Source organism: Spermophilus citellus, assembly GCF_964194105.1.
Source record: "Spermophilus citellus genome assembly, chromosome: 4".
Taxonomy (NCBI): domain Eukaryota; kingdom Metazoa; phylum Chordata; class Mammalia; order Rodentia; family Sciuridae; genus Spermophilus; species Spermophilus citellus.
This window is the reverse complement of record NC_138185.1, coordinates 64,279,362-64,301,929: the sequence shown is the minus strand read 5'-3', so window position 1 is coordinate 64,301,929 and position 22,568 is coordinate 64,279,362. Positions and strand designations below refer to the sequence as shown.

General features: G+C 40.3%; 1 protein-coding gene across 6 annotated transcripts in view; it reads right to left on the bottom strand.

Annotated features, from left to right (window-relative positions):
- AGBL1 (AGBL carboxypeptidase 1) overlaps positions 1-22,319 on the bottom strand; it is a 798,986-nt gene extending 776,667 nt beyond the window's left edge. For 4 of the 6 annotated variants that reach the window (XM_081290637.1, XM_081290639.1, XM_081290640.1 and 1 more), the window contains exon 1: positions 21,984-22,318. In XM_081290637.1, the coding sequence (XP_081146763.1) occupies positions 21,984-22,034 (51 nt within the window). In that variant the 5' untranslated portion in view covers positions 22,035-22,318. Of the gene's footprint in view, positions 1-21,983 lie in introns of all 6 variants that reach the window. The other 2 variants (XM_081290638.1, XM_081290641.1) reach the window with 2 other exon arrangements.
- Positions 22,320-22,568: the final 249 nt, after the last annotated feature.

Sequence of the window (22,568 nt, the reverse complement as noted above, 5' to 3'; positions counted from 1 at the left end):
ATTAGGTTATTGTCCTGGTTCTTAATTCTGTTCCAAGAGAGCTGATTTTCCTGGTTATAAAAAGTGAGTTATAAAAAGTGAGGTGCTATTCAAGACCCTGGAAATGGAACCCATGTGGACAGGAGGATTTGAGAAGCTCTGAGAGAGCAGAGGAGCAGCCAGTCTGATGATGGTCCCCAGCCCATCGAGAAGACCTGTACCAAGTGTTTGCCAGTCTTCCTCTTCCCATTACTTCTCTCACTGCCCTTGCCAAGAAAGGACATGGACAGAATGCTGTGAATTATGAGTAGTAAGGCAATGATGTGCCCACCAAGGTTTCTAGAGTTTGACTTACACTCCAAGGCTCTTTCTAAATGCTTCCAAGAAAGCTCTTATAAGAGCTCAACATTTTGCAGAATTGGGAAATTGGACTTTGCTCCATCTGCAGTGGGGGGAAGGAGTGGTGAATATTCATCAAGCAGGCACCATGTGCCCCAGCTCTGCTAACACACGCACAATGCCATCTCCTTTCTTCTTCATGACAGATGGATACCATTTCCCCATTTCACAGATGAGGACACTGAGGTTTAAAGAAGCTAGGCAACTTGCTAAGAGCACATAGTTTGTATGCAGTAGAACTGGGAATCGAATGACCACTGTCTAGCCATTATAGATCAAAATTCAGCTCTACTGTCTCTAGCCATGTTGCAGAAAAAAAATAACGAGAGAGAAATCATGGAGGAGCAGAGTTACTCATAAAATTCTCCTATTTTGCCTTGCCCTGGGTTCCCTGTGCACTTATAAACCATAGGGTGTCACATCCATCTTTATTTTGGGCATGTCTGGACCTTGGTGTGCATACATCAGCTTGCAGAATGATTTTTGAGCCCTGAATGCTTCCCACAGTGTGTTTTGTTTTTAATCAACTCTAATTGGTCTCCCTCTCCCCTTTGTGGATTATAATACTCTTTGCCTTCAGGCATGTGTCACTCACAGGGTTCAACACTTCCTCTAGCCTCGGGAATACATCAAAGCAAATCACATTGATCACTGCCAATTGGTTCTCAGGGCTCAACAGCACACTGCCTGCAAGGAGTGTGAAAGAAGAAGAGAAAAAAAGTGGCTCTGGAGAGAAAATGTTTGTCCTGAGTTTCCACTAGTTAGATCCTTCTATTAACAACTCCAAGAATTAGCAAATATTGCATTTCTATTTTTCTGAGAGAAAGTATAATTTGGACAAAATTACACAGTGCTATCATGTTCCACTTCAAATATCAGCCTAAGTTAGTAAAATAAAGGATTGATTGAATAGAGCCAGTGTCTTAATCCATTTTGTGTTGTTATAACAAGATACCTGAGTCTAGGTGCTATATAAAGAAAAAAGGTTTATTTAGCTCACAGTTCTGGAAGTCCAAGAGCATGGCATTGTCATTGGCTTCTGGTGAGGGTTTTATGGTTCATAGCATCACATGGTGGGAGTGTGTGTCACATGGTAGGCCACATGGTGACAGAGAAAGCAAAAGAAAGAGCCAAAAAGTCTTTTTATAACAACCCATTGTGGCAGTAACTAATATGCTCCTGTGAGACCTACCCCACTCCCTGAGACAAGCATTAATTCCTTTATTAGGGTGGCTATGATCTGTCACCTTCTACTAGGCCTCGCCTCTAAAAGGACTTATTACCTTTCAATAGCATTATGTCAAGGAACAAGCAAATTATAGCAAACAATGTAACAGCAGAGTTCTCAATGTTGGCACTATTGACATTTTGGACTGGATAATTCCTTATTGATTGGGGGAGGGATTCTGTGCATTGGAGGACATTTGATAGCCACAAGAAGTATGCCAAGCAGTGGAAATGTTTATCCAGTAGCATTTCCCACAACTAGGACAATGAAAATTGTCTCTACACGTTGCCAAACATCCCCTGGGAACAAAATGGCCCCTGATTGACAACCACTTGAATCAAGTGAAAAGAGCATATTTTTTCCCAAAATCAGACAAAGGTTTCCTACCTCTGATTAGGATTCAAACCTGGTCCAAGATCTGTATTATATCAGCCCTCTTTCTCATGCACCCCCAGCATACCATGCATGAAAATTAGTTTGGCCACAGGTACCTCAGGTGCACTCAAATGCATTTTTGTTATGTAAAATGAGGCATTTAGCTTTCCTTAACACACTTTTACGAATCAAATCTTACAAAGACCAAGGACAAGTAATGTAGGCACCACATTCACTGGATGTTGAACCATCCTATTCTCTCTGGATATCCAAGCTCTTGGCAAATATAACAAAACACGAGGCAATAACACACCAGAGAGGCTAACCACACATCAGTCTGAACACGCATTTATTTGCACATTATTGTTCATATAAATTCTGTCACTGAGCCATTTGCTGAATTAAATAACAGCATGGGGAGTGAGACATTTGAATACAGAGAGAGGAGTGATTCTCAGTTGAGCTTTGATGAGATGGAGGGCTGAGACAGCAGGTCACTCATTAATATCAACACAACTTCTGATGTTCCATGTGACTTGTAAGGCACACCAAATAAACTGTACATCTAGCACTAACTCACTTTCACTGAATTCAACTCAATTTGGTTGAATTAGTCCCAAAAACCATACACAAAGAAAAGATGCAAAGCATCACATAAAAGAACTGACTTTAGGCTGGTCTAGAAGAAAATAAGAGACACTAGTATGTTCAATCAAATCTGAGCTTTAAAACTGAGGAATCAACTCATCACAGAGCAGCTGTATTCAGAAACTATTGGAACTACCCTCCTTCTTGTATTCCTCTTCTTGTACTCCTCTTCTTTCTCCTCACCTTCTTGCTTCTCTGCTATTGAGCTGAAAACTATCATTATCATTGTTATTTGTGTATTGACATATATTGATTTTACAATAGAGGCAAAGAGGTTGCATAGTCTCAGTTTCTCAAGAATATTCAAATATATATCTAACTTAATTAGAATATCTAACTGGATATCTAACTGAATTAGAGATGGTAGCCCCACAAAGGTGAGGGTATTCCTTTACTAACCCCCAGGAAGGTGATTTGTATATGTCCTTCTAATTTACTTGTGGGGTAAGTTGGCCCTGACAGAATGTCAGTCATCCTCTGCTTAAATAGCCTAGGGAGGTCAGGAGATGGCAAGAGTCACAACAATGGGGGATGTCATCTCACTCCAGTCAGAATGGCAGCTATTATGAAGACAAACAACAATAAGTATTGGTGAGGATGTGGGGGAAAAGGTACACCCATATATTGCTGGTGGGACTGCAAATTGGTGCAGTCAATATGGAAAGCAGTACGGAGATTCCTTGGAAATCTGGGACTGGAACCACCATTTGACCCAGCTGTCCCTCTCCTAGAACTATATACAAAGGACTTAAAAACAGCATATTACAGGGACATAGTCATATCAAGTTTATATCAGCACAATTCACAATAGCTAAACTGTGAAATCAACTAGATGTCCTTCAGTGGATGAATGGATAAAAAAATGTGGCATATATATATACTCAGCAATAAAAGAGAATAAAATCATGGCATTTTCAGGTAAATAGATGGCGTTGGAGAAGATAATGCTAAGTGAAGTTAGCCAATCGCCCAAAAAACCAAATGCTGAATGTTTTCTCTGATATAAGGAGGCTGATTCATAGTGCAATAGGGAGAGAGAACATGGGAGGAATAGATGAACTCTAGATAGGTCAGAGGGGTTGGAGGAGAAAGGACGGGGCATGGGATTATTAATGATGGTGGAATGTGATGATCATTATTATCCAAAGTACAGGTATGAAGACATGAATTGGTGTGAATATACTGTGTATACAACCAGAGATATGAAAAATTGTGTTCTATATGTGTAATAAAAATTGTAATGCATTCCGCTGTCACATATAAATAAAAAATAAATAAAATAAAAAAGATGCCAGGATTGGGATAAACTATTGCTGAATAAGGAATCAGGAACAGTAACCCTAATAAAGTTTAGAATATGGCTGAAATTCTAGAGAAGACTAGAAACTCTGCTCCTTGTACATTTGATAAGGATTAATATCCAAAATATAAATGACATCTCCATAGCAAAAAAAAAAAAAGCAATGTAAAAATGGACAAAAGACCTGAAAAGATATTTCTCAAAAGAAGGCATATGAATGGCCAACAGGTAAATAAAAAATGCTCAATATCTCTAACCATCAGGGGAATACAAATCAAAGCCACAATGACATAGCACTTTATCCCAGGTAGAACGGCACTATCAAAAATACAAAAGATAACATGTGTTGGCAAGGATGAGGAGAAAAAGGAACATTAGTACACAGTTGGTGGAAGTGTAAATTAATACAACCACTATGAAAAACCGTATGGTGATCTCTCAAAAATTGAACTACCATATGATCCAGCAATCCCACCACTGGGTATTTATCCAAAAGCAATGAAATCTGTATGTCAAAGAGATATGTGCTTTCCCGTGTTCATTAAAACATTCTCATGATAGCCAAGATATGGAACCTACCTAATTGTTCATTACTGGATTAAAGTTGTTTTGGATGTATTGCCAAAAATAGAGGGCAATCAATAGAGTAGAGGAAGGATATTGAGAGGGAGGGAAGAAGGAGCAAGGGGAAGTATGAGGAAATGAAATCTACCAAATTATGCTATATCCCTGTAAGAAATAGCACGATGAATCCCACTTACATGTATAACTATAATGCACTGATTAAAATAATAATAGAGGGTGATCAGTAGAGTAGAGCAAGTGGGAAGGGCAGGGAGGAAAGGAGGCAAAGGGAAGGTACTGGGAAAGAGATTGATCATATTGTATTATGTGCATGTACAAGTATGGCATAATGAATTCCACTACTATGTATAATTATAAATTATAGAATATATATAGAATATAATGCTATTCATCCATAAAAAAATAAGGGAAATACTGCCATTTGTGGCAACATGGATGGAAACGGAGATTGTTTTGCTAAGTGATATAACCCAAGCGCAGAAAGGCAGAGTCCATATAATTCCATTTATATGTGGAATCTTAAAAAGCTGTTATTGTAGAATTAGAGAATGTAACGTTGGCTATCAGAGGCCAGAGAGGTTGAGGAAGTGGAAATATTGGTCAGAAAATACATGACAGTTAGACTGGAGGAATAAATTTCAAGAGATGCATTGTACAACAAAGTGACTATAGATAATGATGATATATTCTCGAAAAAATGTGAAGAGGATAGATATTCTGTGCTCTGATCACAGAAATTATAACTACACGAGATAAAGCACTTGTTAATTCCATTATGTATATATATACACACACACACTTCAAAATATCATGTCATACAAGGTCATCTGTTAATTTTGTTTTAATAATAAATTTAAAAGACAAAGGGGAACTCTGCTCCTGGTTGTGCCCCACCATGCAGAGGTGACTGAACTCTGAAAGCAAGGCAGCAGATTTGGACAACCTAGTGCAGGGCCTGAGATCTTCCAAGAAGACTGTGGGAAAGAGAGTTTTAATGCCTGAATGTCCCAGGATCCATGAGCTAATCTATGGTCAGCACAGAAGAAGCATCTTTTCCATGGAAACTGATGTCTCATAAGAAAAGGATCGCAGAGCATGCTATTTCAGATCAGCCACCCCAGAGGAGGGGTAGCATAGGGTAGGACTGACTACACAAGGTGACTCAAGAATCGAGCGTCTGTTTTCTAAGTCTCTTTCTTCCAGAGATACTGGAAAATTGAGACACTGGATTCTCATTGCTAGTCATATGGCTACATTTCAGATATGGAAATTGATCCAATAAATGTCATCCCTCAAGCTTCTGGCTAGTACACAATTTAATAGATGTATGACTTAAAGAAAAAATTATAACTCATATCTTTCCCCCAACACTCCTCTCACGCGAGGAGAGAATCATGGAATAATATAATTTTACCCTAAAGACTACCTAATCCAATATATTCTTGAAAGGTCAGAAACCTCCTACAGAGAGTATATGACCTGGATTTAGATGCCACAGGAGACATAGCATTAAATATCACTGAATCACATAGAGAAAAAATATTTATTCTCAGTAAAGTGTTTATTCTTCTTTTGGGAAATACCTGCTCAAGTCTCAGTTATTAGTGTATTTTCAATATCTCTCCAATATTTGCTAATCTTTTTAGAAAACAGAGAGCAGGCCTGAGGCTCAGAGACTCCATAGGCAGCCGTACCTATTTGGACTTTAATAACATGCTGTTTGCATTACATTTCTTTTTGTGGCTACTTCCTATTTGTGCTAAGTACTACTCCTATACTTATGGCTGTATCTAATATTTCACTTTAAATAAAGTTAAATTAAAATGAATAAATTTTCTGGCAAAAATGTTAAGTAAACAGTAATATAGTTGATCCAAAATATGGGGAAAAACATGAAAGTGGCATGCAAATAACTAATATTGAGGAAAAATTGGTCTCCTCCCTACCTCCTTTTTTAAGGATGAGAAAACTATGATAATGAGGTCTATGTGGCTTCCCAAGGTCCCAGTTAATTAGTAGCAAAGCCAGGATATGAACCAAGGTCTCATGATGCCCAAATGTATCAGTAAACTTGTGTAGTGGATGCTGCAGGTGTGCCTCCAACATCTCCCTTTCAGGGCTGAGGCATTTGTTCCCCAAATATTAGTGACTAAGAGCTCTCAGCAGTATTCCTCTCTGGGAAATCCTGACAGGTAAAGAGAGTCTCCAAGGTCATGCAATATTGTGATATAATAAGAAATATATATTTGGCTTTCATTCCACGTTCCTGGCAACAGAACTGGTAATTTTCTTAGTGATGGGGTAATAGGAACATCCTTTGTTGTATCTGATCTTACTCCCTGGTTCCCGACACAAGATTCTCTAAGACCTGGAAATAACTGGAGTGACAAGCTTGTCTTTATATACGTTATTGGGGTGACTGGTAATTTGGGGCCCCTAGATGGCTACAGACTGGGGGCTAGTTGTCAGAAAGACTAAGGCATCATTGGGGGATTGAAATTTTCAGCCCTATCTTTCAACTCCTGAGAAGAGGACTGGTGCTGGGGATTGAGTTAGTCACCGATGGCCAACGATTTAATCCATCATGCCTACATCATGGAGTCTACCTGAATGATGGGGTTCCGAGAGCTTCTGAGTTGGTGAATACATCCCATGCTGGAACAGTGATGCACCTTAACTTCCTGGAGGAGATGGACCTACACTTCATTCTCCTGTATTTGGATCCAGGGACTCCCAACTAAGCTTCCTGTATGAAAAATCTTTGTCTCAGAATCTGCTTTCCAGGGAATGTATAAAATATCATATTTCCTCTTTATTTCAAAGGAAAATATGAAATTACTTATCAGAATCCCATATCACTAAAAGAATAGGGCAAAAACAAATAAATATTAATATTTTAATTATCTGTTCCCAGACTAGAATTTTATAACCCATTGCCAAAGTTTGCTATAATACTGGCCCATTGGAAAAATTTTGATGAGTTGTTTGTAATTCAAATTTATTAAAACTTCCTAATATATTAAAGCATCAATGTTTCACAAAATGAAAAAAGAAACTAAATAGAGTATAATCATAAGTAGAATATTTAAATATTTGAGGTTTCTGGTCAAAAATGAATCAGCACATCATAAATAAGAGCTTAAACTTCAACTACAGTATCAATTATACATTTTGCTCTAATTTTTGAAGTGACAATTGCAAATATAGAGATTTAGATATTTAAATGTCCACATTAGACAGGAATTTGCATCTACTTAAGGATTGTTTGAAAGAATATACTATTTTCAAAGAACTTCTAATATAATTCTAAAAACGTAAGACAGAATAGAACATAGTGGGAAAGTTTCCTCACCCAACAAATTCAACAGACATTTAATAAAATTGTGCTGGGTATTTCAAGAAATGTAATTCTTGAGTGAGATGCTTTTGATATTACGAAGGAATGAACGATACATTATTGCTCTTGTTATTGCTTTTAACTATTGCTGCCACTTCATTCACTCCTCTCCTTCCAGAACTCCAATTAAACTTAGACCTTCTTACTCCATCCTCTACAATTTTGTTCTGCCATTCATCATGCTTAATCCGTGTACCTTCCTATGTTTCATTGTGGATAATTTCTAATGGCCTAATTTTTCAATTCTTTCTTTAGCCAGGTCTAACCTGCAACTAAACCTATACACTGAACTCTTAAATTATTGGTTTAATTTTCAGTTCAAGAAATTCTACTAACTCTTTTACATATCTGCCACATCATGTTTTGTGATGTAGTTTAAGGTCAAAATTTTCAAACTTGGCTTTTACCCCTTTGACTATAGTAACCAAAGCTCTCTCACATTCTGTGCCTGGTAGGTAATTCTAGTTTCTGGAGAACTGGTAGATCCAATTCTTTCATCTGTCATTTCTTCTGGTGTTCACCCATATTAAATTATTTCCCATTATGCCTGGTTTTCAAATTATTTGTAGAATTAATGTAAGGCTTAATGAGATACTTTCTTCCAACCAATGAGGATTTTAAATTGTTACTAAAATGAGGTACTTGGGATCTTTAGAAACTGAGAGCAACTTTCAAGTCTTAGGATTTTTTGGCCAGGCATGGTGGTACATGCTAGTAATCCCAGTGACTCAGGAGGTTGAGGCAAGAGGACTGCAAGTTCAAGGCCAGCCTCAGCCATATACTGAGACTCCGTATTAAAATTTAAAAAATTAAAAATTAAAAAGGCTGGAGATGTAGCACACTGGTAAAGCACCCTTGAGTTCAATCCCCAGTACCAAAAAATAAAAATTTTTAAAAAATCTCATCTGTGCCACTCATATGAGTTGAGGAATGGTTTTGTGTGTATAATTTGTATACAGTTCACCTTCTCCACTAGAAAGCAATCCTTGGTCTCAGCCCCAGAGCAGGGAGTAGTGTACCAGTAGTCCCCATTCATGGCAAACCCTATTTTCCAACTCTTGTTCTCCTTGACATCCAAGGCCACCCGACGATGCACAACTCAACCCTTTCAGCCCACATTCCAAAATAGTAAATTCCTCCAGGGTTGCTATGGTCTGAATGTGTCCCCCAAAAAAGCATATGTTGGAAACTTAATTTCCGACAGTCTTAAGAGGTAGGAGCTCTGAGGGGTATGACTTCATGAATAGATTCATGCCATTATCACTGAAGTTGATTCCTTATAAAAGGATGAATTTTGCTTGCTTTTGGACCCCCCAATCCCTTTTCCACCACAATATCCCTTCTGCCATGTGACACAGCACGAAGGCACTTGCCAGAGGCTGGACTCTCAGTCTTGAACTTCCCACCTGCAGACCTATGAGCCCATAAATTTCTATTCGTTATAAATTACCCCATCTATGGTAGTCTGTTGTAGTCACGCGAAATGGGCTGAGACAAAGGCAAAAGCATGAGAATTTTGCTCTTTCCTCTGAGTCTCTCACCTTCCTTGACCTCAATCCATTACAAACTCATTATCTCATTAGAACACTGATGCTTTTTAGAAAAAGTATTTATATTTTATCCATATTTTTAAATTACCTCCAGTGCAAAAGTTGGTCTAAATTATCTAATCTACCATTAGTCAGAAGCAGAGGTTCATGGAAGGTTAGTGATTGATTGGGATTCCTCTTCCTCTAAAAACATACTGGGCTTTTTGCTATCTTTTCACTTATCATAACACTTTATAATTATTTGATCACATATCTACCCAAGCAATTACATAGCATGAATTCTTAAATACAGGCAAATCTTCTGACTGCTTTGTTTAAGTGCATACATATGCTTATCTAAGAAGAAGGTCCATAATTTTTCAAAGATTTTCAAACATGTATCTGGTTCACCTTAATCTTCTAAAGGGAAAAGACCATGCCACATTTATTTGGAGTTCCCAATGCCTAAGTTTTGAATAGATGAACAACTATACTTATAACTAAGCAAAACACAGATACATATGAAAGATACAAATGCTTAGGTGTTACTGTGGAGAAGGGAGAGATACCATCTATTTAGGTTATCAGAAAAGGCTTTTTATGAAACATCACATTTCAGTTGATCCATCAGAGGTATTTTTTTTATTTTCATAAGTATAGATCAAGTATGAAAGATACTTAGGATGAAATTGGAATGTTGAGATAAGAATATTGTGTCTAGTTTAGAGGCTTGAAGGATTTATCATAATTGGACAGTATTGTAAGATTTCCCTTATTTGATTTCCCTTTCTCTGTGTTATGGTTTGAATCTGGCATGTACCCAGAAGTCTCATATGTAGAAGACTTGGTTTCCAATACAGCAATGATCAGAGTTGAGGCTTTGGAGAAGTGATTGGATCATAAGGGCTCTGATCTCATCAGTGGATTAATCCACTGATGGGCTCATAATTGAATGGAAAATTGGAGGTGGTGGAACCTGTAAGGAAATAGGACCAAACAGGAAGAAGTAGGTCACTGGAGCATGCCTGGGAAGGGTTTGTCTTGTTCCTGGGCCTCCCCCTGCCCTTCTCTCTCTGCTTCCTGGATGCCATGAGATGAATAGCGCTCTTCCAGAACACACTGCCCGCCATGGTCATATTCAAGTCACTGAAAGCCCACAGTGACAGGGCTGAGTGGCTGTGGACTAAAACCTCCGAAACCATGAGCCAAAATAAATCTTACCTTCTTTAAGTAGATTTTCTTAGGTATTTTTGTCACAGCAACTGAAAGTTGATTAATATACTCTAGTATTTTGGACTATTAAGAGCCTCATATTATAAGACAAAAGCTTGGAGAAAGTGAAACACTTATTACCCTGAAAATTTTCACAAGTTTGTGCATGTGTGTTTTTCTGGGGAAATTGTCTTTAACTTTCACAAGAGATCTGTGACACCCTGTTATGGTTCAGATGTGGTGTCCCCCAAAATTTCACGAGACAGACAATGCAAGAAGGTTTGGAGGAAAAATGATTGGGTTATAGCCTTAATGTAATCGGTGAATTAATCCCTGATGGGATTAACTCAGTGGTAACTGGAGGCAGGTGGGTCATGGCTGGAGGAAGTGGTTCATTGGGGGTGTGGCTTTGGGGTATATATTTTGTATCTGGCCTTTATGGGAGCTGCTTTTCTTTGCCACGCCTGGAGCCCTGAGGAATGGAACTGGCTGTCTACGGATTGAGACCTCTGAAACCATGTGGCACTAAATAAACTTTTTCCTCCCCTAAAATTGTTCTAGTCAGATCTTGTAGTCACAGCAGCAAAAAAGCAGATAAAACACACTCTTCTACCTGAAAGAGAAAAAGGACTAAAGTGTTAAGAATCATTGTCTTGTCGTTTAAGGAAAAAAGACCATGTATGAAGCAACATAGGATCACAGATGCAGCTGAATAGCTCAGACTTGCTAGGGCTTCAGATCTTCCCCCATGGACTTGGAGGAATGATGGTACTGCATTCTCACCTGGTCACCACCAAATAGAGTCATCCATAGAGCACAGGTGTCAGAGGTGAATACAGATTCTTGGTCTCTTGCTTCCTGACACCAGACATTAGCACTTGAAGAATTTCAGTAGAATCTTATGGCTGACAAGATTCTAAGTGCCTTGTCACCCACAACCTAGTTCAGCTTCTGGCATAGGGAAACATTCAATACATGAGCAGACAATAACAAGGGATCCATAATCTTTCAAGGAAATAGATTATAGTGCTGGACAAATCTAGCACTAACATCTGAAAACCATAGAGGATGCTGACCCGGAAGACTGAAGTCAAACAGAAAGCCAGCAGCAGTGTCCAAAACCAACTCTGGCCTCCTAAAATTTGACCAAAAAACCTATATTTAAATAAACATTTATATCAAGTATAAAACTTCAAATGTTATCATGCAGAGCTCTATTGAGTGGTACAAGAACAGGACCATCCAGTAGAAGAAAATTAAAGAGTATAAATTTGTTGACATGTGCTAGTAAAGTATGGGGTGGCAGAGAGCTCTATGAAACCAACAAAGCTTAAGAAAAAGAGAATGGTGTGGTGTGAAATTTAAACATCATTCAATATAAAATTTAGACCGTGGAGGAAAAGTTTTGCAGCTAAAAGTAATCCATGAAAGAAATATTTGATTAAGTTAACTATTAACATGTATCACATGAAATGTCAAAAAAATAAAGTACATAAACAAAATCAAGTTCAAGTGAAGCGCTAGAAGAAAATACACTTCTATTCATTTAAATTATGGTATACCCATTTAAAAATGACTGTATAACTATCACAAAAGATTGAGCTACTCTATATGTGCCAGCTTGAAAAATATTCAATTATATTGCTATGAAGGAAAATTCAATTAAATAATAGTGTGTTAAAGTGATAGATATAGACATGTAGTTACAGAACTATATATAATATTCTATATATTTATATATTGTATTATTGTACATATATGTAAGTAGGTGTGAGTGTGTGTGTGTATATATATACACACACACATACACACACAAATATCTAAAGGAATATTTATCAAATTCTTATGAAGTTGTTTGAGGGAGTGGGGTTTGAAAAAAAAAGGTTTTTTACTTTCTATAGTTTAATGAATTAATTTTTAAAATAATAGCTTGTTTTACTTTTATCAGGAAAAATATTTGGCAGAGAAAGGACAGGTAAATGGAAAAGGGGTGTTATCTCCTGATGGGTAGAATTCAATAAAGCCTAGATTCAGATTGTGACACAGTTCAAGTCTTCACACTGCTACTTAAAGGTTCCAGGACCTCCATCAAGCACTTTGTGTTCCTCATCTATGAAGAGGGAAAAGAGTCATACCTACCTCACAGGATTGTTGTGAGGATCACATGAGATAAGACACAGAAAAAGCTTAGACTATTTCCCATCACGTAGTAAGTGCTCAATAAATGTTAGGGGTTCAAGGCAAAAACACTCCCAGAATTTCAATATGCATTTTCCTTCAAATATTCTCATTTCTACAATTTTCCTCTAAAACTTTAGCTGTCATTTAGGGCATTTCCCCCCTACATCTACATTTAATATAGATGTTATGATTGAGTAATGAATGTCAAGAAGAAAATGAGAATTGCTTATGGCATTTATCTAGCCAGTGTGAAAAGTAAGTGATATCTGCGGGGTCCTTCAAGGAGCCACTTGGATTAAGTCTGTCTTTGAGGGCTGGGATAAAGATGCTCCAGAGTCAGGAATGCAGGACATCAAACACACTGCTTGGTGGGATCTGGAGATTAGAAATGTTCACACACATTGTTTGGGGGGCTAGGGAAGGATGAGGGAGAATTCATTACTGACCACTTATTGACTAAGCTGCTTTTTCCAAGTCCCCTAGGAAAAGTTTCATCAGATACCCCGACTCTGAAAACTGACCCTGCCTTTAACCTGAAACCTGAAGCTAAAGCTGTTCTTATCGCCATATGGCTTCCTGATCAGAATCAAAATGGCTCTCTTGAGCCTCCAGGAAGAATCTTTTTCTAAACCTCCACATCTGTTGCTTAATTTTTTTTTCCTCCCAATCAACTAAGGGCAAGAATTCATGTCAACTCAAGGTCTACAGATGGGTTGTAGAGTCATCAAACTGGTGGAATTTACCAAGCAGAGAAATTATGCTTGGTTTCCAATAGAAATGACTTTAAATTCACTCACATCAACATGCCAAGGCCTATTTCCAGGCCAGGAAAAAGTCAGCCAGTAGTAGTGAACATGGCATTGGCCTAAAACCATTGTTCACTAAATGTGTTCCATGGATTCCTAATAATGTGTGAGGGGTTGCCCAAAAAACTTTATCCCATTTCCAAGATGATTTAAAAATGCTATAAATTAGAGCCCAAATTTGTTAATATGCCATGCACATTTTATTGGTCAATCAACTACGATGCTCCAAGCAGTATTTTAAATAGTAGTGACAAAAAAATGAACAAAATAGACAAGATTCTGATCCTGGTGAAAGAAGGGGAGAAGTATGGAAATGACTCTCAGGGACGACGCAGAGTGACAGGTGGGACATTTGGTGACAGGATAGCCAACTGTGCTATCAGGTCCACCTTGAGTAAAAGACATTTAAACCAAAAATTAAAAGACATACATGTTTTTAAAGATTTTAAAAGGTTGAGGGTCTTTCTGTAAAGAAATCTAGTAAATTTATCTATCCTGACATTGCAAATCTATATGTTCCTCTAGCCATTTTTGAGTGGACCACCCAGTGGCATCTCAGGAAACACTGGTGTCCCTCAGAACCTAGTTTGAGATATGCTGGTTGGAACCTGGGTTGTGTGCTGATGGTACCATGGAATGCAGATGGTATCTGCAAGGGAGTCACCTTACACCAGCCAGTGCTTCTGGCATGCTCTGCACGGCATCGCAGGGGGCTGAAAGACAGGAGCTCCATCTCTGCAAATGCCTAGATCAGCAAGGCAGCAAGAAATTCAGCGACACAGGCACACTGAACTGTGCCTTTCATGATCTGCCAGGCTTCCACCGAGAAGAACTGACATACAATGACATGATGGGATGGCAGCCTGGGATGGAGGAGGACACTTGGCAATCTGCAGCAGAAGATGGCCCCGTGCTGTTCCAGTACTTTCTTTCCATCCCATCCACTTGTGGGTGAGGTCTCCAGGCTTGAAGCCCGAGGCCCCCAGGCCAGGGCCCACACACCATACTCCATGGGCCCAAACCAACCTACCACCTGTTTTTGTCCATAAAGTTTTACTGGCACACAGCCATGACCATACATTTGTGTATTGTCTACAGCTTACATGAACAAAGTTGAGTAGTTTCAGCAGAGATCCTATGACCCAAGGGCCTAAAAATTTTCCAATCTCTTACAGAAAAAGTTTGCCTATCCCTGCTCTGGGCACCTGTTCTCTGCCCTCTGGGCCAGTTCCTCCAGCCTGGGGGGACAGCTGCCACCCTCCCCATATCTGCCACGTGGCAATTTTCATGTTCCCCAGCAGACACCTCCACCTGGGAAAATCTATATAGAATCTTCCCAATGCCCCTCCTTTCCCTTAGAGTTAATACACTTGCCAAGGGTGCTTTTGCTGGAGTGAGTTTCCCTCCACTCAAATTCCAGCTGTGCCACTTGCTCACTCTGTGTAAGTAGGAAATTTGTTAACCTCTTCAAGGTTCCATTTTAGAGCTTTAAAATGAGAATAATATTACCCACCTCCTAGGACAGTTGCAAAGATTAAATGAGATGATGCATACGAAGAGCATTGCATGGCTCCTGACTTACAGAAACTGTATAATAAGTGTGAGTTATTGTTTTTACTATTATTATGAAAGGGACCAAGTAGGGGAAATTGCACACATAAAGACATGAATCCTACAGAATCCTTAGAGGCAAAGCACTCAAACCACTTTTAGCTAATAAATTTGTTTTTAGGCAAGCTCTAGCAAGGGGTCCGAACATCCAAAGTCTTCACCAACTGGTGGCGTCTATGTGGCTAATGGATGTGTATTCTAGAACAACCATTTTTTAAAAAAAATTCTGTTATTATCTACTAAGGCTGAAAATGTGGGTTCCCTGTGGCAACTTCACTATTAGGTATACGCACAACATACTTGGACATATGTTCAAAGGGACACATAACAATAACGTCCATAGCAGCACTATTTTATTATAGCCCCAAACTGGAAACTACCCCAAATATCACCAATTCCAGAATGTACAAAAAAAATATGATATAATCACACAATGTCATGCTACTCAGGAATAAGAATGGACATTTTTAACTACATGCACAAACTGAAGGAATCTCACGATGTTAAGCATAGGAACAAAATGCAAAAGAAGTCTTACTGTAGGATTCTATCTATATGAAGAAGAAAACATGCAGAACTAATCTGTAGTGTTAGAAATCAGAGTAATGGTTATAAAGGGGGAGTAGTGACAGGAAGTGGGCATGAGAGGATTCCTCTAGGATCTTTGGGTTTGCAAAATGTTATCCCCCCAAAAAATAAGAAACAATAAGGAAGAAAGGATGGAGCCAGAGGAAGGGAAGAATCCACACTGAGTATGCTCTATGCCATTCTTGAATACCTTATTTTATATTCAGTTCTTTCGTTCCTAGAATCTTTGCTCTTGGCCTCTTTTTCTCTCACCTTACACCATGCTCTTCTCTGACAAGAACTTGGTTTGCAGCTCTGTTGCTGGAAGGGACCATACAGTTTTTGCACAGTGAAAAAGAAGAGATTCCACAAACTCTCTACTACCTTCACTTCAGACCTGGAGAAAGAACATGGAGATCACACCCAAGAGGATGTATTTCCACACATCCATTTCTGAAATACGAAGAAGCACCCAGTCTGATCAGTTGCTGCCTGTTCCATGATACAGTGATGGGTAACCATGAGCAAGATATCTTCCTGCATAGCATACCTCCCCAGCTTCCAGGGCTTGAACTGAAACTATGTTTGGCTCTCATCAGACCAGTTCCTGTTTTAGAAACTGGGTAAGTTGAGTAGTAAATGTTGCCAGGTTACAATTTTCTGCAGTGAGGGTGGGTCTTTCTGCTGGCCAAAATCTCAGCATGTCACCAGCAATGCCAAATTTCCAGCTATACCTCAAAGCAGTGCTGGCCCCCTGAGCTTTATCCTCTGCCCTGCAAAGGCGGGTTTTCAGGGAGTCAGATCAAGAATCTGGGCTTGGGACATGCAAATACCAACTTCCCTCGGTTCTCAAGTGAAGATGAGAATTTTTGACTCAACTCTGGTGTTTCTTAATTCAACCATTCTGTCAGAGCTGCTTGGATAAAAGAACATTTCAATGCTGCCCTGAGAGTAACTTGCATTTCTTCCAAATTAGAACAATAAAAAAATCAAGTATTTTGAAACAGTTCTCCTCTACAATCTCAGATCCTCAACTCATCCCAGCTTTCCACCGTGGGGTGGGATTAGGGTTGGGGACAGGTTTGGGATGGGGTGCCAGGCAAGAGTCAGGTAAGTAACAGGAAGGGCTCAAAGTTGGGGCTAAAGGGCTGGAGGCAGGTATAAGAAAAAGTCCAGGTCAAGAATAAGGAGGGTAAAAACACACTATATTCTTTGATAAGAAAAAAAATGGTGTTTCAGTCATATCCAATGTCTTCCAGTCCAAATAGCTCTAAAATTGTCACCTTAGCTATGGTCCCATCACCAACATTCAGGGATAAGGAGCCATTACCAAGGCCACAGTGAACTTGAAACTTGTCACTCAAGACCCTCCAACATTTAGGAATTTCCATCTCCATCTCCTTTCTTTTTTTTAACTTTTTAGTTTAATCAAACTCAGTGCTATGGGGAAATGGCATCTCTTTTAACTTATAATAAGCCTATAAGTAGAAATATTATAATACTCATTTTGCAGATGAAGAAATTTCAATAAAGAAAGGTTCAACTATTTGTCCTGAAGCACACACGTTTTGAGCAGATGAGCCAAGATCCATAGACCTTGGTCTTCCTAGCCTATCATCCTACCCAATAGTCCTCTCTGAATCTCTCCTAGCATAGAGAAAGCTATGGATGGATGAATGGATGGATGAATAGACAGATGGATATTGAGGATGTCCAATCGACCCAAAAATCATGTGTTACCTTCCTTTAGCAGGAGTTATTTACCTTCACACCAAATTAGAATGTGGAAGATGATTTAAGTTCTAAATAACCTGCCCTCTGTTATAGGAAATTCATGTGTCCCCTTCATGTTCAGGTTCAGTCAAGACAATGTAGTTCCTCAAAAAGAATAAATAAGTATGTCCTAGTTCACTTAAGAAACAGAGTAGGGGGAAAGCTTCCTAGTGACAAGAGCTGCTTCACACCCCCCTTCACCAAGTTGCTGTCATTGAGTCTTGAGCAACTTAACCTTGGCCATGGTTGTCCTCACCTGTAAGACAGAACAGCCACAAATGGCAGAAAAAGTGACATGAGGCAGTGGAGGTGAGTTTGTCCTAAAGCACATCCATAATAATTGCTCAATTTCTCCAATCTTTAATTCCAAGGAATTTAAGAAACTGTGAAAGCAACAAGGACTTGGAAAAAACACCAAATGACCCCTTGCCCCCATTTCCAGCTCAGCCACACCTACATGCCACCACCGCCCCCATTCACTGTTTAGTTTGGCGCTGTCATTCCTTAGGCAATGACCCATGTTATTTCTGGACATTTTTGTCTTTTTTTCCATTTGGCATTTGTCCTAATGGGTTTTTATTTGTCTTTTCTTCCACTGATGCTCAAAATTAAGACAGATTTTGGTCTGCTTCCATGTTGAAGCAGGAGTCTCCAAAAAGTTCATAAAGTTCTTACTTCACCAGAGAAATCCTGGTAAGCTTTGGAAAGTCTATACAGTGTTTGCTATCTAAAAGGAAAATTCTTCTCTTGGTTTTTCCTCGATTTCCGTCCAAGGGGAAATCTCAGTTTCCGCTCCACCTGGCCCTATGGATATAATAGATGGATATTCCTACATCCTCTATGGAGAGTTCTACAGTGAAAATGATCAAACACATGTTTTGGAAGCAAAACTCCTAAGTGCTATGAATGAAACATATCAGTCATCATTTTTCCAATCATCCCCTCATTGCAGCCCAGGGGCTGAAGTAACCTGTTGTCTTGGAAATAATCCTTAGAAAATCAAATCCAAGTGAAAAATACAGACTGGTCACCCCAGTCCAGGTTTTCTATTATCTAAGGTCAGGGCTGACTTGAGACAGGAAACCCCACATCCTGAAGTCTCATTTGCAATCCATAATAGATGATGTTCTTGGAACCCAAGTTCAGAAAAGGAGTTAGCAATGCACATTTTGGCAAAGATGCAGACCTGGAATTCAGTTTGTACAGCTATAGCATAAAATAATAAAGTCTGAATGCAAACAGCAAAAATGTGCCCATATCACAGCTCAAAGCGTGCCAAAGCTGATCTAATAACTATGCATTTTTCATGTTTCAATAAGGTACTTAATTGGCATTTTGCGGGACACTGTGGGATGAGGGCTCACGGGGTGAGAGCTGGCATGGAGCCCACATCCTGCTACCCTGGCAGTTCCCCATCTTCCCCATTAGCTCAAACCACATGGAGAGATGAGAGCAGGACAGAATGAGACACCTTTCTTTTTTTCCCAAGTATATTGGAGTTCACCCAGGAAAAAGCAGGGCATGTTGATGAAAAGTGTGGGCAAGTGTTCCAAGCCACTCCACAGTGTACTTGACCAGGGAAATCATGAAAAACCACAGTCATCTGAACAGCCATTTATAGCTTACAAGCGCCTTTCTAATGTGTTCTCTTAATCCTCACACACAGTGCTTAGGAACCTATTTTTATTGCTCCCCTTTTACAGCTATATAAATGGAGGCCCAGGGAGGTTGAGGCATTGCCCTAAGGTAAAACAGCTGGCAAGGGCCAGCAATGGGGCTGGATCCGGTCCTTTGCTTCTTGCACCTGTGCTGCGATGGCCTCCTTTTCACCCAGGCCCACGTGGGCCAATCTGCTTTTCTGCCTCACACTCAAGCTGTCAAGTCCAGGAACTTAGAAAATGTCTTGGTAGAAAATCGATTCTCACACTTTCAGAACACAGATAAGGCTGTGTTTAAACTGAGGTAGGAAAAATCACTTACTCCTTCTCCACTTGTGTGGGAAACAGTAACAGGCAGAAAACTAATATTTCTTGTTGACCTGGTTTATTTTGTGACCCCAAACAGACAGAAATGGTGATGTTTTTGAGGATGGAGACTTCTGCAATCTTGTCATGGGATGGGATTGTCACACTGAGCTTGCTCTTTGGGGCCTTCTATTCTCTTTCTTCCTCCCCTGGGCAATGTTCTGGGGTATTCTTAGAAAACATGTGATCTCAAGTCGGCACCCTGGTGCCCACCCGTAATCCCATCCACTTGAGAGAATAAGGTAAGAGGATCCCAAGTTCAAGGCCAGCCCGGGCAACTTAGCAAGACCCAGTCACTAAATAAAAAGAAAAATAAGGGCTAGGGATGTAGCTCAGGGGTAGAGAGCCCTAGGTTCAAGGTTCAATCCCCAGTACCAAAGGATTAGTTTGAAGGAGGTAGATCTTTTTGGACCCCAATTATGAGTGTTTCAGCTATCCTCCCCCTGGGGGGGGGGGCTATGTGGGCTCCCCTAGTTTAAGTCCCTGGGGAAAAAGGCAGGGACAGGACATAAAAGCCATTATGAAATATCATTCCCCAAAATATATGCTCTGGGTTCTAAAGTATTTCAAAATCCTGACTTCTTCTATGGGGATGGTGACAGGGAAAACGGAAGGAAGCACATTATGGGAGGCAGTCTGGGAACCTGGGTCAATTCTATAACAAAACTCTGATCACCTGGAGTATACATAGGAAGAGTGTTGGTGTTGTTTTAATGTTCTGGTTAATTGGGAACTATGCTGGGCCTAGTGAATTTAATAAAATCTTTCTTTGATAATTGAGATCATGCCATGCCCTGGAGTGATCATTCTAAATATCAATTATATCTCCCCTGTAATGGGAAGACAGGAGATGAAGCTCAACCTGCAGTAACCTGCAGGTCAACTACAGGATGGTCATTTTCACCAGACCCCTAACACCAACTTACTACATTACTCTTTTTCTAGACAGTGAGTGCAAGGCAAATTCTGTTTCTTAGAGGCCGTCAGCTGTTTGGCTCACAGTTAATCAAGATTTCCATATAACCGGTCAGAAATTAGAGAGATGCTCAGAATGTTTGACTTGTTACCCCCAGCAATCAAATCATCCAGCTAGATAAAACATTTCTAGAGTATTTTGAAAATTCATTTTGAGGTCCACCCCCACTTTCAACCCCTGACCCAAATGTGTTCTTGCCTTGTACAAGTCAACCGAATTTTAAAGTCCTTGATTGCTAGTCTCAATTCTATTAAGTAATCATGTGATGTTTGAGGAGCCTAGTTCATTTTTAAGACTTGGTTTCCTTAGCTATACAAATAAAGTTTGAGTTTATTGGTTCTTAAACCTTTTAGGAACACAAATCTTAAGAATCATAGGAAAACTAAGGAAGCTTTTCACAGCAGGGGAAAATAAATGTATTGCAAAATGTGTATATTCCCAGTGGAGACATGGGTTCATGGAACACCTATAGCCTATTGTTCTGTGACACACACACACCCACCATCCATGAACTTCAGATTTTAAAATCCCACTGGAGTAGAACCTTTGGGCCTCTTTGAGCTGTGGCAGCCTCTGAATCCAGTTAAGTGCAAGCAACTTCCCAAGTGTCTAAGGCAGTGGTTCTCAATCTTAACTGCACATTAAGACCCCTCCAAGCAGTTTTCAAAATTCTAGTGCTCAGGTTGCTCCCCAGATCGATTAAATCCAGATCTTTGGGGATTTCATTCCAGGCACTGGTGTTTTTTAAAACCCTCCAAGTGATTCCAATGCAGACAAGTTTACAAACCGTTGCTCTAAAACAAGGATTCTCAAAATTGGAATTGAATAGAATCACCCGGAAGGTGGAAGGTAGATTCCCCAGTTCCTAACCCATGGTGATTCAAATGCCTCTGGCCAAATCCTGCCAAGAATATGCAGTTATTAAGCATCGCAAGCCATTCTGATGCAGAATACAGTTTAGCAGGTAAAATATAGCCATTTAGCAGGTAAAACTCAGACAACCCCCCTCCCTAGCTACTCTTTCCTCCTAGGCAGTTCTTCCAGCTCCCGGCAGGTCCCCAACCTTGTTCAGAAAGCTTTAATATGCCTCCTTCACTTGCCAGACAAGCTTTTGTCTCCATCTTTTCCATCTGGATCTTTTAGCAGCAGCCTCTGATCCCACCAGGTTCAATAATTTAAGCAGAGCAATCATCAACATTGTCGTGTTTAATATTTAAACACCCCAGCATCACTTAGGTCAGCTTCAAGGTGAGAGCTCACCCCTACTCTATTGCCTATTTAGCAAACGGAGCCACTGGCTGCCAGAGGGGACTGCGTGTGCTCAGTTCCAAGAGAGGCCAGCCAGGCAAAGACCCCAGCCCACCACATCTGCACCCTCTCCACCACTTCCTACCTGAAGCGTGCGCAGCAGGACCTGCAGCCCGCTTGCTTCTTGTTCAGCCATCCCCTCCTCTGCTCCTGGGGCACCAGCTGCCTGAGGCCCGATCCGTGCTGCAGAAGAGGTAGCTGCCAAGCTGACCTCGCTACCCGCCTCGCAAAGACTGCTGCACCAAGGCCTCAGCTGCACATGCTGCAGAGTGTGAAGTCACAGCCGTGCAACCCTAGACATCGGCACAGGCGCGAATGCCCCCCGACTCCCACTGTGGGGATTAGGTGAGCCCTGGCTCTGGGGAGGGCTGAGCATTTGGGCACAGGGGCAGGGAGGGCACCCGTGTGAGTCATTCACCCACCTCCAGGCCCACATAGGAGCCGGGCAGAGGAGAAGCCACCCTGGATGGCTGACAGGCATTCCCAGCTGACCTGGTCAGACTCCCTCCAGAGGCTCGCTGTGCCCTCTCCACTTGCCCCCCTCCTTTATTTTGGTCTGTTGCCGGCTCCCAGTTGTAACAGGAGATCCAAGAGTGCTTGCACAACTGTGGCAGTTCAGGGCACAGAAGCCCAGGGCCCCCTGAGGTCCCAGGCTTAGGGACAGGAGTTC